This window comes from Choristoneura fumiferana, chromosome 14 (assembly GCF_025370935.1).
Source record: "Choristoneura fumiferana chromosome 14, NRCan_CFum_1, whole genome shotgun sequence".
Classification (NCBI taxonomy): Eukaryota; Metazoa; Arthropoda; class Insecta; order Lepidoptera; family Tortricidae; genus Choristoneura; species Choristoneura fumiferana.
This window is the reverse complement of record NC_133485.1, coordinates 14,111,957-14,128,322: the sequence shown is the minus strand read 5'-3', so window position 1 is coordinate 14,128,322 and position 16,366 is coordinate 14,111,957. Positions and strand designations below refer to the sequence as shown.

General features: G+C 36.3%; 1 protein-coding gene across 24 annotated transcripts in view; it reads left to right on the top strand.

Annotated features, from left to right (window-relative positions):
* Trpm (transient receptor potential cation channel, subfamily M) overlaps positions 1-16,366 on the top strand; it is a 343,650-nt gene that overhangs the window by 312,608 nt on the left and 14,676 nt on the right. For 7 of the 24 annotated variants that reach the window (XM_074097921.1, XM_074097925.1, XM_074097918.1 and 4 more), the window contains 17 exons: positions 330-513; positions 3,654-3,843; positions 4,800-5,011; positions 5,551-5,703; positions 6,034-6,108; positions 7,959-8,159; positions 9,996-10,153; positions 10,477-10,667; positions 10,756-10,901; positions 11,773-11,994; positions 12,367-12,600; positions 12,749-12,871; positions 12,949-13,140; positions 14,350-14,433; positions 15,168-15,182; positions 15,455-15,677; positions 15,996-16,110. In XM_074097921.1, the coding sequence (XP_073954022.1) occupies positions 330-513; positions 3,654-3,843; positions 4,800-5,011; positions 5,551-5,703; positions 6,034-6,108; positions 7,959-8,159; positions 9,996-10,153; positions 10,477-10,667; positions 10,756-10,901; positions 11,773-11,994; positions 12,367-12,600; positions 12,749-12,871; positions 12,949-13,140; positions 14,350-14,433; positions 15,168-15,182; positions 15,455-15,677; positions 15,996-16,110 (2,718 nt within the window). Of the gene's footprint in view, positions 1-329; positions 514-3,653; positions 3,844-4,799; positions 5,012-5,550; positions 5,704-6,033; positions 6,109-7,958; positions 8,160-9,995; positions 10,154-10,476; positions 10,668-10,755; positions 10,902-11,260; positions 11,480-11,772; positions 11,995-12,366; positions 12,601-12,748; positions 12,872-12,948; positions 13,141-14,349; positions 14,434-15,167; positions 15,183-15,454; positions 15,678-15,995; positions 16,111-16,366 lie in introns of all 24 variants that reach the window. The other 17 variants (XM_074097922.1, XM_074097923.1, XM_074097936.1 and 14 more) reach the window with 14 other exon arrangements.

The window sequence follows — 16,366 nt, the reverse complement described above, 5'->3', positions numbered from 1 at the left end:
ATAACTAGCATACAAATTTTACGATTATTCCGAACCGTATTTTCACTGATTCGGATCGGATGATTTTTTAAACGAAAAACATAATTAAATTACAACTGGAAATCGTACGTTTTTTCAACAGAGTGATTGGTTTGTTAAAGAAACATAGCTCTGAATTTTCATATACCGGTAGTGAAAACATTTCAGTAATAAATCGATCTAATTATTCTGGAGATAAATGGGAACATTCGTTGGCGCACGAAAAAAAATTAACCTCTCACCCGAAACTCATGCCTTCTCCGTTCCGTCGTGAGTAAAAAAATGAGATACATAGAGACTCTTTTTTACAGATGCTACTACACACGCCGTAAGTTCCGCCCAATCTACGCAAAGGTGATGAACAAGAGCGTGAATGTTCACCGCAACAGCGCGTCTTTCACCCGTCACGCAGCCGGGGGGTTATCTCTCATCACCGGTTTCATGCCAGTCACCACAGAGATGGCGCTGTTCGACTACCCATTCAATGAGCTACTGGTAAGTATCGAAAATACAAACTGAAAAATAGATGCACAGAAAAACCAGAAAAAGAAACCAGCGCTGGGAATCGAACCCAGGACCTCAGCTTTCTGCGCTGCGTGCCATACCCCTACACTACCACTGGACAGGAGTACAGCCACGAATTTCTCCTATACACCACATATCTCAGCTTGTTTGTTTCTTATTTAGTCACTTAAGCAGCGACACTAGCGACATCTATGTTGTAGCCCTCATCGAGAAACTTTCAACACCCCATTGGTCCACCTTTGTGGTCTCTAATCATTACGGTTAAAATTTTGAGATTTTATCCCGAACCCGTGAAAATATCATGGCATTTCAGTACCAAATTTTATCCAAATCCGTCCAGCCGTTCAAGCGTGAAGTAGTAACAAGCATACAGACGTACACAAACGCACGCACGCACTTTTACGTATGGGCCAGAGGCATGGGCTTTGCGTGACCTTGTAGGAAAGATGTACCTACTACTTTTATTATGCATCGGATGAACGCATGTCTAGTTCAACACTCGTTCTGAAACATTAAAACCCTATTTACACAATCCTGGCAGCGTGTTAGCCTCTCAAACGTGGAACGTCGTTTGAAAAAGTAAATATTTTAACCCGTTCAATTATCATCTTGAGTCTTATACAGCAGGATTTAAAGTCGAGAACGAATTAAGGCTTTTAATGTGTTTAACTCGAATAATTCCAGGATGTAAGGGTTTAAACTCACAAAGCATTTCGGTGGTTTTGTAACATCGGATACGGGTAAGAATTAGCTGTGGGGTTAGAAACACGAACCTAAATTAAGTTTTACTTTTAGGTGAAACTTCTAAGAACCTGCCGTGTCAATTTCTGAACACGTCTCGATACGTTTCAGTCGAATATTTCTGCATTCTGTCGGCCACTCGTATAAAAAACTTCTGTTTTAGAAGTTTGGTTTGCAGTTAGATCGTAACTATTTTTAGTAGCTATATAGAATTACTGAGATTTCCATAAATATAGTTTCTTTTTTTTTTGTTTAACTTAACCGCCGCATTATGATTTATGTTTGAACAAACTACACTGACTGGTTCACGAAAAGTAGAGTTAAACAAAAAAAAAACAAAGTTTTATTCAATCTCAATATTGTTGAAATCATCGATTGCGGAATAATAACTTACAAGATATCCAGTGAACAAATTATGACAATTAAATCAAAAATTAAACTAGGTATACTATTGTCAAAGTAATCAATACCCCTCCGCATTATACTTGGCTCAAACATACGCCATTACCCCAGCGGCATTTCTCCGTTGTAGGACCAACGAGATCCGTTAGACCAAGTACGACCCTGAACGGGGGTCATAACAACACATACAAATAACTAAATAAATAATAAATATTTTCTTGACAAAACATGATCTGTTGGACAACGGCGAATGTTCAAGGTACATCAGGGGTCTACCTTGGACACTTTCCCTTGCCTTTTGTAAGCCGACCCTGTCGAGATAAAAAAAAATAGTTAATTTTTATATATCGCATAATGTAGCTCAACGATGAATTTTTAGATATTTTCATATTCGGCATTTCTTACATATTAAGTAATTTTACTTAAAATCAAAAAAGAACAGCTTTCCCTATTTTTTATCATGATCATTTAACGTAGAAAAGCACCTCAATGAACAACTTACAGACACTTGAGCGCACGCTACCTGTTGCCAAATTCAATCTGCTGTGTTTTTCTCCCATTTTATGCCTAATAAAAACCGACTCGTACAGTGTGCTAATTACTTTCGATGCTGACTGTACTGAGGGTAGCAAAAACTTGGTCATTTATCTGCGTTTACAGCCCTATAAATACGTGATCGGGGTACCTTTCGGGCTCTAAGCTTGGTCTTTATCGGGTTTAATTTGACACGCTTGTGAATAGGGAGTCGGAGTATTTCTTATGTGTAATATTTTATTCGAGTCCGCAAAAGGAATAAAATATTGAAAGGGCATGTTTTATTATCTTTGTAGGCATAGCCGCAAAATATAGTTTATTTCTTGTCTTACTGAACTTTTCGGGAATGAAGAATTGTTATAGGGCCAAACATGAGTAAAAAATACACAGTTAAAATAGTTAAGAAAGTGGTTTCCTAAAATTGTTCGCAATGATCCGTTTCCGTCACGTCGATTCCGAAACCTCGATTGATTACGCACTGACCAGTGGTCGTGAGTAGGTAGGTAGGTTGATTGGGACAACGAGCGACAACCGTATCCTTAAGTGTCTCACTAGATGGCAATACGTATCGTGTTATTTGTGTTCTCACTGGTGCCATCTATTGGAAAATCAAAGAAAAGAAAAATAGCCAGTTGAATAGCCAGTATTATGGTGATACCATTTGCTTGTACTAGGTGGTGTCTGTTATATACATACTCTGTGTTATAGGCAAATTTTAAATGGGGTTTACTCTAGGCCCTGCTTAAAGGGCTCTAACTGTGGCACTGACAATTGATTTGTGTATAGGTATTAGTGGCAGACGTCTCGCCAAGGCTCGTGTTATAAACACACACTCGTGAATAATGACCCTTGTTATGTTACATTAGCATAAAATACTATTATATACTTAGTCTTGTCACATAACTTTTTCTACGACATTATTTCAGAAATGAAACAAGAAATTAAAAAAAGTCCTGTAAGTCTTTAAATAAAATAAAACATTGTTTTCTAACTAATATTATAACACTGGTTACTTTAGAGAAAAGGTACTTCTCATCTGGTGCTTCATTTAGAAATACGTTGATTTCGCCAGGCAATATTGTTTTTGATTTCTTTGATTTAAACCCCTCTGACTTGCGTTTAAGGAAAGCTTGCAACTTGAAGTTTTTGGATATATCTGTTTGATGGTATATGTTTAACGTAGATTTTAGCATGGAGTACTCGCTCCACAATGTTGATGGCTTACCCGCGACTCCGTCGGCGCAGAATTCGTTTATCGCTATCCCGCGGGAACTATGCAATTTTCCGGGATAAAAACTATCCTATATCCTTCTCCGGGACCCACACTACATGACGAATCCATAAGGGTTCCGTTTTTTGCCAATTGGCTACGGAACCCTAAAAACTCTGCATAGTTTACTTTTAAAGTCTACATTTTTTTTTTACTTTCTCAGATGTGGGCAGTACTAACAAAACGGCACCAAATGGCTTTGTTGATGTGGACGCATGGTGAAGAGGCTTTAGCCAAGAGTTTAGTGGCCTGCAAGCTCTATAAGGCCATGGCCCACGAGGCTGCCGAGGACGATATGGAGACAGAAGTGTACGAAGAGCTACGGCATTACGCTAAAGAGTTTGAGACCAAAGGTAAGCGTCAGTAAGATTATCAGCGGACCCCCTTATCAAGCGTGTAGTTTGTTGGCTACCTAATATTAGTGATGTGTCAAAAAAAACTTTTTTTTAAATTGAGTTTTCAGATAAATTCTGGAGTTCCCATACATAGAGCTACAACGTCGAGACTTGGATAGTTTGTATTGCACATTAATAATGTTAGGCAGCCTCCAAACTGCCCACTTGATAACAGGGTATATATAAGTAGGTATCAGAAAATATGTTATTTAAATAGGAATAAAAGACTTTTAAATTGCCTTTTTATAATAGAATCGTTAAAATAAAGCTATTTTGTAAAATTACTGAGTAGCACCCATATACAGGTTTCATTCCTTGTCCAATGGCCAAGGACAATCCTGGTGTTAACATGTAGAAAATCTCGCTGGTCTTTTTGATTTAATATTAATTATTTATTTTATTTCAAAGAAAAATCGTCATTCCATTTTTACTCACATTCCTACTGTAAAACAAACCAAGAACAGAAATAATAATGAAACGCTCGACAAAGACTCAAAATAACAAACCCTAGTTGTGTAACTCGTTGACGTGTTGTGCTACAAGCGAGACTTAGGGGCTGTTTCACCATCCATTGATTAGTGTTAACTGACGGTTAAATGTGATGCCGTCTCTATTTGTTTTGTTTGAGTAGACGGAGACGGCAACACATTTAACAGCCCCTAAATATACTAACATTGCCAATTAAGTTTGAAACTCTCAACCTAAAAAAAATAGTCTTGCGAAAACAACAGGCTTTTAATTAAAACGAAGTACTTAATTAAAAATCTGCCAGTGTAAAGGGGTAAAACATCCAAGACATCCTTTCTTAGGATTCGGGTGGCAGTCGTCTCGAAACTTTTAACTAAACAAAAAACCCATTAAAACTTTAAATTGCAACAACAACTGCCAAAGTGTGAACTGTCGAAACTTTTCAGCTTTGGAGTTGCTGGATTATTGTTATCGTCAGGACGATGATCAGGCTCAGCAGTTATTGACGTGTGAGCTCCAGAACTGGTCAGGCCAGACTTGCCTGAGCTTGGCGGTCGCAGCCAATCACAGGGCGTTACTCGCGCATCCTTGCTCACAAATTATCCTCGCAGACCTATGGATGGGAGGCTTGAGAACTAGAAAAAACACCAGCCTTAAGGTACGCATTACCTTTACTACTATATGTACTTGTTAACGCACAGACTATTGGTGGCACGCGTAGATCAGTGTAGAGGTTAATCTCTTAACAAACGAACGTGAAATGAGCGGTTACGTGTCATGTCTGTGTGTCAATGAGCTTTATGATAATTTTTGAGATCTGCATGTGATGCATTTAGTTCAGATGCTTATTTTACGGAAAAAAGTCGCAAATTTGCTGTAACTTGGCATCAGCAATGAGAGTTGGTACTCATAAATAAACAACATGAAATTATGTTGTAATAATAGTATACTTCTCAAACAAGCTTGTCAGTTTCAACTTCAAGACTTCTTTGACAAGAACACAGCCTTTAATTTAGTATATTGCAACGTCGAGGCTTATTGTTTTTTTACTGGCCTGATTCGCATTATTATCGTCCGTAAAGTCAGCGTCTGACACCCTTTTAACTTAGTTAAACGTAGCATGAGCTTTAAGTAAAGTGAATCGCTAGTCGACAGCAGCGTTTCGTTTGCCACATCTTGGCTTTGTCGTGGTCTAAGGTAATTCTGAGCCTGCTGTGCCCCCTCTACATCCTCTACCTCGAGTTCAAGTCCAAGGAGGAACTGCAGCTGATGCCGCAGACGGAGGAAGAGCATCTTGAGAACGAGAGCATGGAAGACGACAGAAGCACCAAGGATCCCAACGACGCGGAGGTACCGTTTACATTCTGTTGCTTCCCATCAAGCTTTCAAACATGTTCAGACGTGTTCATTTACTAATCGTGTATATACGAGTACATTACAAATAGCAACCGTCTCTTTGATGAAAGATTTGAACGAGACAGAAGGTACAAAGACTAGGCAATCGTTTGCGATTCCTGGAGTTTAATTTTCATGCACTTAATAATAAACTTTATTGTCATTGTAAAACAATTTTAATCTTGTAAATACACGTTGCAACTTAACAATATTTGTGGTGGGTTTCTATATCTAGGCATATTGTAGTGGTTTATATATAAGACACTGTTGATGCTGTTGCGATAGGTTGGCGTTGTGAAACGGCGAACTCTTTCTATCAAGAAGATAATACCTCCGGGCCAGCAGAGTAAAACCAATCAGGTAGAACTGCCGGCCTGTTACATTTCTATATTCTTTACTCACGTCTAGTATACAAACACAACATAACGTACCTCATTTTTTATTGTGTTATTTAAATTTATTCCTTAAAAGTCGGTTTTATACAATTTTGAATTAGAACAATTACTGTATTTCGAACAAATAAACTTGTGCAAGTAAGATTGAAATAAAACCTGTTGTGGTGGCAATAAAGCCTCCCCGAAACTCTGCCGCCAATTACACTTGAAATAATAATCGCTCCCCAAACACGTTTGGAGTATTTCAAACGATAAATTTAAATTAACTTCTCTTTTGTGAAAAAATGAATACAGCATTTTTAAGGTAGCTCGGAAACGATCCGTTGTTTGTGAAAAGAATTCGCGTTTGTTCAGGCCATATACTACTACGAAGTGCAAAATTCGAACTTCGTATCTTGCCGTTCCGCTGACGCTAATATTATTCAATACGAGAGTGAGAGGGACGATACGATACGGACTTCGAATTGTATAGTAACTCTCCAGTTGTGTTTGTATGGACGTGGGCAGACGACGCGCTGGACGCTAGCCGTGAAACGCCTATGTGACGTCTCTATGTCTTTGTGCTCACCTTATAGGTCACGTTATCCGTTTATGGTTCACCTCTATTACACAAAATTATAGAGTATCGGTCCTTTTTATCAAAACTGAAAGCATATATTTTTCTTGAACGTGCTTATTTTCGATCGACAGATTAACGTCATGGTAACTGTTTACGGCTCCAAGCTGATAGTTGGCGCTTTGAATTGTAGAAGGATAAAACTTTGGAATGACGCGGGTTTATAGGTCATCACATCACTATAGCTACGAAATGGGTCAAGGAAAAATATTAAACATTATGATGCGATTTCTTTTCTAAGCATTTTTTTAATATATTTGTTATCGTTATTCACCAATAACTACCTACAGCGAACTAAGTCTAGACTTTCCTTACATGGAAAACAAATATTTGGTACTGAGGTAATAAAAATAGATACAGCTATCGCGTCAAATATGTATACACAGGCCTTTAGATTGGTGACATAGAAATTTATAGATATTTTTAACATAATAGTATTGATAACGTACGTACGTTGTACAAAATATTTATGATTATGACTCTACATGTTGTAATTTTTTTAAGACATAACTAAAAGGAATAATTTGTTGTCCTGATTGCCAATTAAATTGCCAATAGATACTTAAAACTGTTACTGCTTGACTTACTGTGTTGCTAAGAGCAACAATAAAACGGCTGTTAAGATAAGACTTGAAAAGCATACTTAAATTGTTAATTGTCCACAAGTACTGAACAAAATAGACAAGATATAACTAATTCCAACAGGCTATCCTAAACTTAACGATATACTAAAACTCCCCGTTAATAGAGATGTAATACGAAATTTCGCTCAAAGGTGAAACATAAACGATGACAACTCTCTGGCTGAACTTCAAAGTGTCCTTGTGGTCCGTAGTTAGGTTTGATACTGAGTCGATGTCAAGCTACGCTATCATTTCAACCTACTTCGACTTCTGCCTTTTTCTATTCAAATATTTATGATCCGGATAACTAATTTAAAATCAGCTTGCGTTGATTCTGCGCACTGTTTCTTTAACTTTACCTACAATGTACACTAACGCGCATTTGAATATAGCTTTCTATGTGATGTATTAATCTGTCTTTATTGTTACTATGTATTGTTGTATTGGCTTTTTAATACGCTTAATACTCCCGTACATTGCATCTTTCAAATTCAACTCAAATACTTCAATTCAAGATTTGTTTCTTCAGTACTTCGGTACGATAATGAACTATAGATGATTTTGTCTGGACTCAAGCAGGCGTTGATTGGGTCAGGAGCCGAATGTGATACGAGGGTTGACCAGAACGGGAAAGTGGGTAAAATTGGTTGGGAGCCTTCGTACAGAGAGCTTCCGGAATACCATGCGCCTGAAGACAAGAGGATGAGGCCGTTGAGGCTGAGAAAGAAGATCTATGAATTCTTCACGGCGCCTATCACCAAGTTTTGGGCTGATTCGGTAAGTTTCTACTCTATATTATTCTCATAACTGGACTTATGAATAATCCATACTTTTAATATTATAAATGCGAAAGTGTGTGTGTTTGTGTGTTTGTATGTTTGTATGTATGTTTGTCCGTCTTTCACGTCGAAACGGAGCGACGGATCGACGTGATTTTTGTCATAGAGTTTGTTTATGGGCCAGAGAGTGATAGGCTACTTTTATCCCGGAAAAATGCACAGTTCCCGAGGGAACAGCGCGCGATAACCGAATTCCATGCGGGCGAAGCCGCGGGCAAAAGCTAGTAAAATAATATTGCTAAAAAGTAAGTCGACGTTTCGACCACGTTGTAGCGGCTGTGATGACGAATAGCCTGTCTTTCTATCTCACTAATTCTACTTCTATGTCGGTACCTATTTTTGCAATGTTCCATCTCAAATGAATAATAGAACATTTTCATGATTTTCTAAAAATTATTTACTTTTCATCACTTAAGCTCTGAAAGTAGGTTGCATTTGCAAATTTAACTTGAAATCCGTGTTGTAAGTTCGATTTACATCTTTAGGGATGTAAGTTTTTTTTTTTTTTATTCGACTGGATGGCAAACGAGCAAGTGGGTCTCCTGGTGGTAAGAGATCACCACCGCCCATAGACAACTGCAACACCTGGGTATTGCAGATGCGTTGCCAACCTAGAGGCCAAAGAAGGAATACCTCAAGTGCCAGTTAATTTAAAACTCGAATGGTGCTCCTTTGTATTCACGAACTGGTAAAAAAGGAGATTGTTATGCGTAATTCTTACCTCTAATGCTGGCATAATGCTTCTGGCCAGTGCTGGCTGAAAGAGCCAGAGTGCGAGACCATTAAAAAAAAAAGACGGTTTGGCACGATACATTTTTTTCCGCTCTGTTACAAATTGCGTATACATTTTTAATGGTTTTTCTTTATTTCCTCGCATTTGTGATTAAAAATAGAGTGTTCAACTCGAGTGTAAATTAACAATTACACCCGCGAACTATAAGCACCCTCGCTCGCTTTGCTCGCTCGTGCGCCCCAATATCTTGGATGTAATTGATCACTTTCAACCCTTGTTTAACAATCTACTATTGTTTGAATAAAGAGCTAACAATATTTAACTTTGAATAGTAAATCAGTATAAAAGATAGCGTGTCCTAAATTGTTTTCAGTGTAGCATATTTATGTCTAGTAACACGTTAGAAATTTTTGGTGATTTACAAAGTTAGTCTAGACAGCTCTTCTGTATTTCAAATGTAAAAAGTGACTATGAAAAGTTTAACTTACTTCAAAGAAGAACAAATATCCTTTGTTCACTTTTAACTTGACCTCATTTACCGATGAAAGTATGAGTACAAGAGGTCAAGTTTCGTAACGATCGATAAAATAAAGACAACTATTTCTAATTACCTACTTATTTGTTTCAATATTGTCTAGGCTTCAATTTAAACTACTTTTTAGTTGAATACATTACTAATCATAGCCGCAGTTAGAAGGCAGGTACAGTATTATTTGAGTGGTATAATATAACTAAAATGAGATCGTGCTTTTTGATTTAAATCGCATGATAATTGAGTTTATGAAGCCATGGCCCCACTCGTACTAGTTTAAATTTGGTACGCCTTCCGCGATCTCAACTTTTTCTAACAGATGTAGTTTCATCAGATTGATGGAAGTGTCCACTTTTCTAAATTTAGAAATTATTTAAATTATTTCACTGCCTGGTCGTTACACTTTTTGAACTACCTATATACGAGTACTGTAGTACTGTAGTTGAACAAATTATACTATTTTTTCTTAAATTTTTACTTACATTTACAAATATATATTTTTTTTTCAGATCGCCTACATATTGTTCCTATTGATGTTTACGTATACAGTATTAGTCAAGATGAGTCATACGCCGTCTTGGCCCGAGATTTATTCTATTTGTTATATAATAACGTTTTTATGTGAGAAAGTAAGGGAAATTGTTACGTCCGAACCTGTTGCTATTAGGTAAGTTAATGAACGTTATTAAACTTACAAGTTAAATTTATTAATCTTGCAAGTTAGATTAGTTAAGTAGGTATCGTATAATATAATAATAAATATATTTATTAACATAAGGTATTAATAGTTAAAGACCAAGTACACAGCCCTGAGGTCCCTATCACTTGAATGGTTGATTGATGTATTTTTTTAATATATTCATTTTCTTTATTACTTTCTGTAAGAATCTATCTTAACTGAAAATTTTGTTTTTGACATAACAATAACAGGAATTTACCCTTTAATTGGGCACTAGATTGTGTCTCAAGCTTTTGATTGTTTCATTACAGACATAAGTTCAGTGTGTGGGCATGGAATATGTGGAACACTTACGATGCGGGTTTCATAATATTCTTCCTCGTGGGGTTAACGCTGCGTTTGCGCATCAGCTCCATGGACGTGGGCCGCGTTATATACTGCGTCGATATTATCTACTGGTACTTAAGGATACTGAACATTTTAGGAGTTAATAAGTACTTAGGTAAGTCCAATTGATCTCATTTATTTACTGCTAACTTTATTTTCAATGTGAATGTTTTATTTAATACGTATTTTTTTATGATTTCCAGGACCCCTAGTCACAATGATGGGTAAGATGGTGAAGAATATGATATACTTTGTGGTGCTATTGTTGGTGGTGCTAATGTCGTTTGGAGTCGCGAGGCAAGCAATACTCTACCCTGATAAAGAAGCTAGTTGGTACCTCATTAGGGAAGTAAGTAATAACTAATCTCAATGATTCCTTTAAGTGGATGGCCAAGCTATTATTACAAATCCCAAAGTCTTATTATTTTGGTACATGACTCTTATTAAATATCTGTTTGACATTATTAAATAGCATTATATAGTTTCATTGCAATTTAAGCTACAATAAATTAGTATCTGTTGAAATATTGTCACACTTTATATTATTGAAGTGTTAATTTGATTTTACCAGTAGAATAACTTTTGGTTCTCTTTCTTCGTCTAAATGAACCGTCATCATATATAAATATTATCGTATTATCTTATCACCATCATATTTATCATCCTCGAACTAACAAAGCAACACATCGAAACTACTAACGTTTTCAGGTGTTCTTCCAACCATACTTCATGCTTTACGGAGAGGTATTCGCCGAACAAATGGCACCTCCTTGCGGTAAGCCAGGCCTTGAAGAGTGCAGGGTGGGCCACTGGGTGCCACCAGTAGTTATGAGCGTGTACCTTCTCATCGCAAACATTCTACTGGTTAACCTACTTATAGCAGTGTTCAATAACATCTTTATAGAAGTCAACGGTGTTTCGCACCAGGTTTGCGGCCACGTTATAGTAGCTGTTGATGTTGTTCGTTTGTCCTGTTGCGAGATTTGATTTTCAATTTAGAACGTTGGTAGGAGTAGTAGGCTTGACGTCGTTTATTCTAGCTAGACGTAGAAGTTTATAGGGTTTAAGTATTGAAACCTTCTTTATCGGGAGGGAAAAAGTAGATTCATGTTTTTATGAATAAGTTAATTTTATTTAAACGTTTTAGTTGAATTAAGTTCAATTTATTTTGTTTTGTTGGTCCCATACCTAAATTTTTATTTTATTTCTATTCTTTATAGATATTCTTCCAACCATACTTCATGTTATATGGCGAAGTATTTGCCCCGGAAATCGACCCCGAGTGTGGATTAGACATCAAGGACCACAAATGCGTCACGGGCCGCTGGATCACGCCTATCGTCATGACGATATACCTCCTCGTCGCCAATATCTTGCTCATAAATCTCCTAATTGCCGTCTTTAACAATATATTTAACGAAGTCAATGAAGTCTCGCATCAGGTTTTTCTTTTTATTTTGCTTATTTTATTTATTTAGAATTTCAAAAATATTGCCGTGCAGCAATTGAATTATTGTAGAGTAACAAAGGGACCTATGCTGCGTCCTATTATTTAAAAAAAGGCAGTACTTTTGGAACTTCACTTTGCCATTTAGTTGTTATTGTACACGCATGTTTTGTTGTGTTTTGTTATTTGAGTTTAAAAATAAAATTGCGTTTTATGAAATTTTAATATTTAATACAGTCAATATCGTTATAGCACGTAAAACACGAGAAGTTTCGTAAAATACTACTTATTAAAAAAAATAGTATGTACGTATAATTAAAAATGCAGGCTGCAACGATGTATAAAAGCTATTTTACTAATCCTACAGGTATGGATGTTTCAAAGGTTCACAGTGGTGATGGAATATGAACGAAAGCCGGTGTTGCCTCCGCCAATTATAATATTCTGTCACATATACGCTACATGCAAATGGGTGACGAGAAACGTGTCACATCAACGGTTTCAGTACGACAATGGTCTGAAGTTGTTTTTAGAAAAAGAAGATATGGAGCGGTTGTACGATTTTGAAGAAGAATGCGTCGAAGGTTATTTTAGGGAACAAGTAAGCAATCCAATCTATCAATTTACTTGCCCTGCACTGCGTAACTTTGCTGACTTCACCTGTCAGATCACAATACCTAAGCAAGTTGAGATTTATTGTTATTTTAACAATAATCCATGAAGAAATACTGATTGAAAATTATTTTCAGGAAGTTAAATTATCAAATTCAATGGAAGAAAGAGTGAGAAATACAACTGATAGGGTAGAACATATCACTACTAAGATGGAAGACTTAAATCAAAAAGCTAATTGCCAAATACAGTCAGTACAGGTACGTCACATGAGACATTACCTACTGTAAAGGTAACAAAAACTAAATTGAAATTGAATCATTAATCGTTCTTTCAGAGTGTAGAGTTTAGGTTAAGAAAGTTGGAGGACGTAGCTGAACAGACAATGAACCACTTAGCTGTGATACATAGGTTCATGGCAACTCATCCTTCTTTGGTAAACCGAGGATCAACAGACACACTGGGACCACCGCCGCCAACTTTCCAAGCTGCCGCTGCAAGACTGAGGACAACCAGTGATAGATCTGAGGTACGTATGGCCTAACGGAAATTATTATTTTACACACAAAATTAATTGAAATGAGGCTGATGATGGAAATTTTTATACACATTTATGGTAAAGTATCATCATAAAATATCTACTTGAACCGTCTTTTAAAATGGTATTGATGTTTAGATATATTTCAATAATTCTTGATATTCACACTAAAAATTACCATGTATCCTGAAAGCAGTCGGTATATTTTCTAGTAATTTGTCTTTACATTTTCTTCATTAGGTATTACTTTTTAACCTCTTGCTAGGCTAGGTTGAAAGTGGAGGATAATTTGCCATTCCCATTGTACTCAAAATACTGAATTCTATTCACCCAACTAGATTTCATTCCAATATTTGTTTAACATTCAGAAATCAATACTTTTTTACTGTCAACGAATGCTTCTGAGTGTTAATTTTACTAATGCAATGTTCTGTTATTCTGGCATGTCATTAATTATCGATGTTTTGTGTTGATGCCCTATTTAATTGACATACGTCTCATTTGGTGTCCTGCGTGGTGTATAAGTTATGATTGGTGTATAAGTGTAAAACTGCTAGAACATCTCTATTTTTATCTTTAGACAATTGTATGGCATTAAACAAGTTACATATTTTACAAGTTTTTTAATTAAAGAAACGTTTTGGCAGTCTTTCTAGCTTTTGAAAGTCATATTTGGTCATTTGAATAGTGTGCAATTATGAAAGCAATACATCTTAATAGCCTCAAAGTACATGTACATAACAAAAATTCCAAAAAGTCGTATCTGGCTTCTATTTATCCTTCTTAATTCTAAAAAAGAGTTATATTAGTTTTCACTTGTCTACAGTTATAAATAATACATATGTCACCCTTTTAAGAACTAAGTTAAATGGTTGTAATTCTACTAATCATTATAAATTTTTCTGAAAGCTTAATCTTCTCCGCTGTGCACTGTTTTACTTTTGAGCACTTTGCGGTGAGCTACACCACAGTCTGTTTCAACTTTTATTAAAATCGTTTGTAGAAAAAAAATAACCTTTATAAATCTGATTAGTAAACTCACAATTACTGGCACGTATATTTTCAAATCACCAACTACGCGACTGCTGAATGTGGTCTGCTCCAACTAGTTCCATCGCGTATGACAGTTCAACATGTAGAACGAACAACAACTGTGAACTAGTAGGAACATACCTTGGATGTGGCTAAACGTGGCGGCAGGTACTGTCGGACAGCGACACGGGCGCCGCGCGCTTTGCCGTGCGACCAGTGCAGGAGGAAGACGAGCAATCACAGCCCTCCGATGTAAGCGCACTCTCTGACAATCTTTAATAACATCCCAACGAACATAAGCATCTTCATCTTCAGCTTTTGCTTTAAAGGTAAAAGCTTAATTGAGGATATGAAGTGTGGAGAGAGAACAGTGGCGTATATGATCCTCCGCTTAATTTACTTACTTCGACTCTTTCATAAATTGGACATGTTAACTGACTGTTATTGAAAACAAACGCTACAGGCTCAGATTTAGTCCAAATCTAATACTGATTATCATCTCAATTCATTTAACAGCCCTTGTCCAAGATCATACTAAATACTAGTTTTTGCTCCGTTGATTGTATCAAAGTTAAAAAATCGACTAAATCAATTTACTTTCTTTATGTTACTAAAATCGATTAATCATTGTCTTGCATTATTTTAATCTTTAATTTGTTTTACTAATGTGTCTTTATTTTTTGCGAAAAGCGCCTATTGTTAATTTCTAAAGAAATTATGTTCGTTGGGATACATCAAACATTTAGTATCGCTTAAAATTTGAACTCCCTTTTTAGAAAAATAGCGTAAATTATAAGCCAAATGAATGCTTAAATGGGCTAAGGTTACAATAAACGTGGTTTTGTACGCATTGTGTCGTGTGAGACAGCACCACTGACATTTTTCATTATTTCTGTACCTTTTGTTTCCCGTGCTTCGATGTCAGCTTCCTTTTTATATCTTTCTTTACATTCATGGCAAATGCTAATTTTAGTTTTTGATTACAGACATTGCAACCGACGGTAAATTTTCTTACTTACATTGCCTAGTTTTATCACTTTTAAATTTTCTTACGCTTTCTTGAATATCTTTTTTCACAAGTTTTATGGACTATGCTTTAATCACTTACATGTTTTCTACAGTTGTAAAGTTTGCTATTTAAGAAAGTCAAGTTAATAGGATCAAATCATGCAATCCGATTTTGAACTAGTACTGTCATATATAAAAACGCTAGTTATGGCAAATCAGCTTCTTCAAGGAGCGCAAAAAAATTTAAACCCCTTATCCTCTTTAGTTAACACCAAAATCACCTGTGCACCAGGATGAAATGCCCCAGTCTGGGCCAGAGATACCAATGCCAGGGGAGAAAGAGGCAGATGCGGATTCATCGTCCACGTCTTCGGGAGGAAGTGCTGCCCGTGCTGAGATCACGGTAATCAGAACGCAGCCACCGGTGATTACGGCGCGGCAAAGGAGCTCAGAAAGCAATAGGACGGAACCTAGCGAAGATAAAAAAGGTAAGAGTAATATTGATTGATATCGAACTTTTTTCTGTCAAATGGATCAAGTCGCTTTTTATGGAGCTAGCTGAATTCAAAGATCAAATAAGATAGTTAGACATTCATAAGATTATTTCAGCATAAATAACAAACTTTAGATACTGTTGTGTTAAATATTGATTTATTATATCAAATCAAGATTTAAAAGATTCCTGTTTTGCTAATGGTGGTCAAGGCTTTATTTTTTCTTAATTCGATGCTACATTAAATATTAAATGGCCGTAGAGCTTTTACAAATGTAATACTGACAAAGATTTAAAAACTTTATCCAAACAGTTCCATCGATTATTGATGACGCGTTCTTGGAAGCAAATGAGCCACCATCGGACTTGGCAAGCTTAAGGCCCAGAACAACATCTGCAGGCACTAGAAGAACAGCTAATACTAGAAGGTATGTATATTTAAAATGTCTCCACATTAATCTGGTTTATGAGGTTTTGATTGTACGTTAATTTAGATTTCAATCCGATTCATTTGATACACGAATATTTTAACTACGATAAAACTTTGAGTCTACGTAGCGTAACCCATATCAAGTCACATATTTGGAATTAAATTCTACGTGATTCTGGACCGATTTTCATTCCTTTTCACTAGAGCAAATATTAAATTGTTGTGAAAAAGGTTCAAATTATTATTTAGCGGTT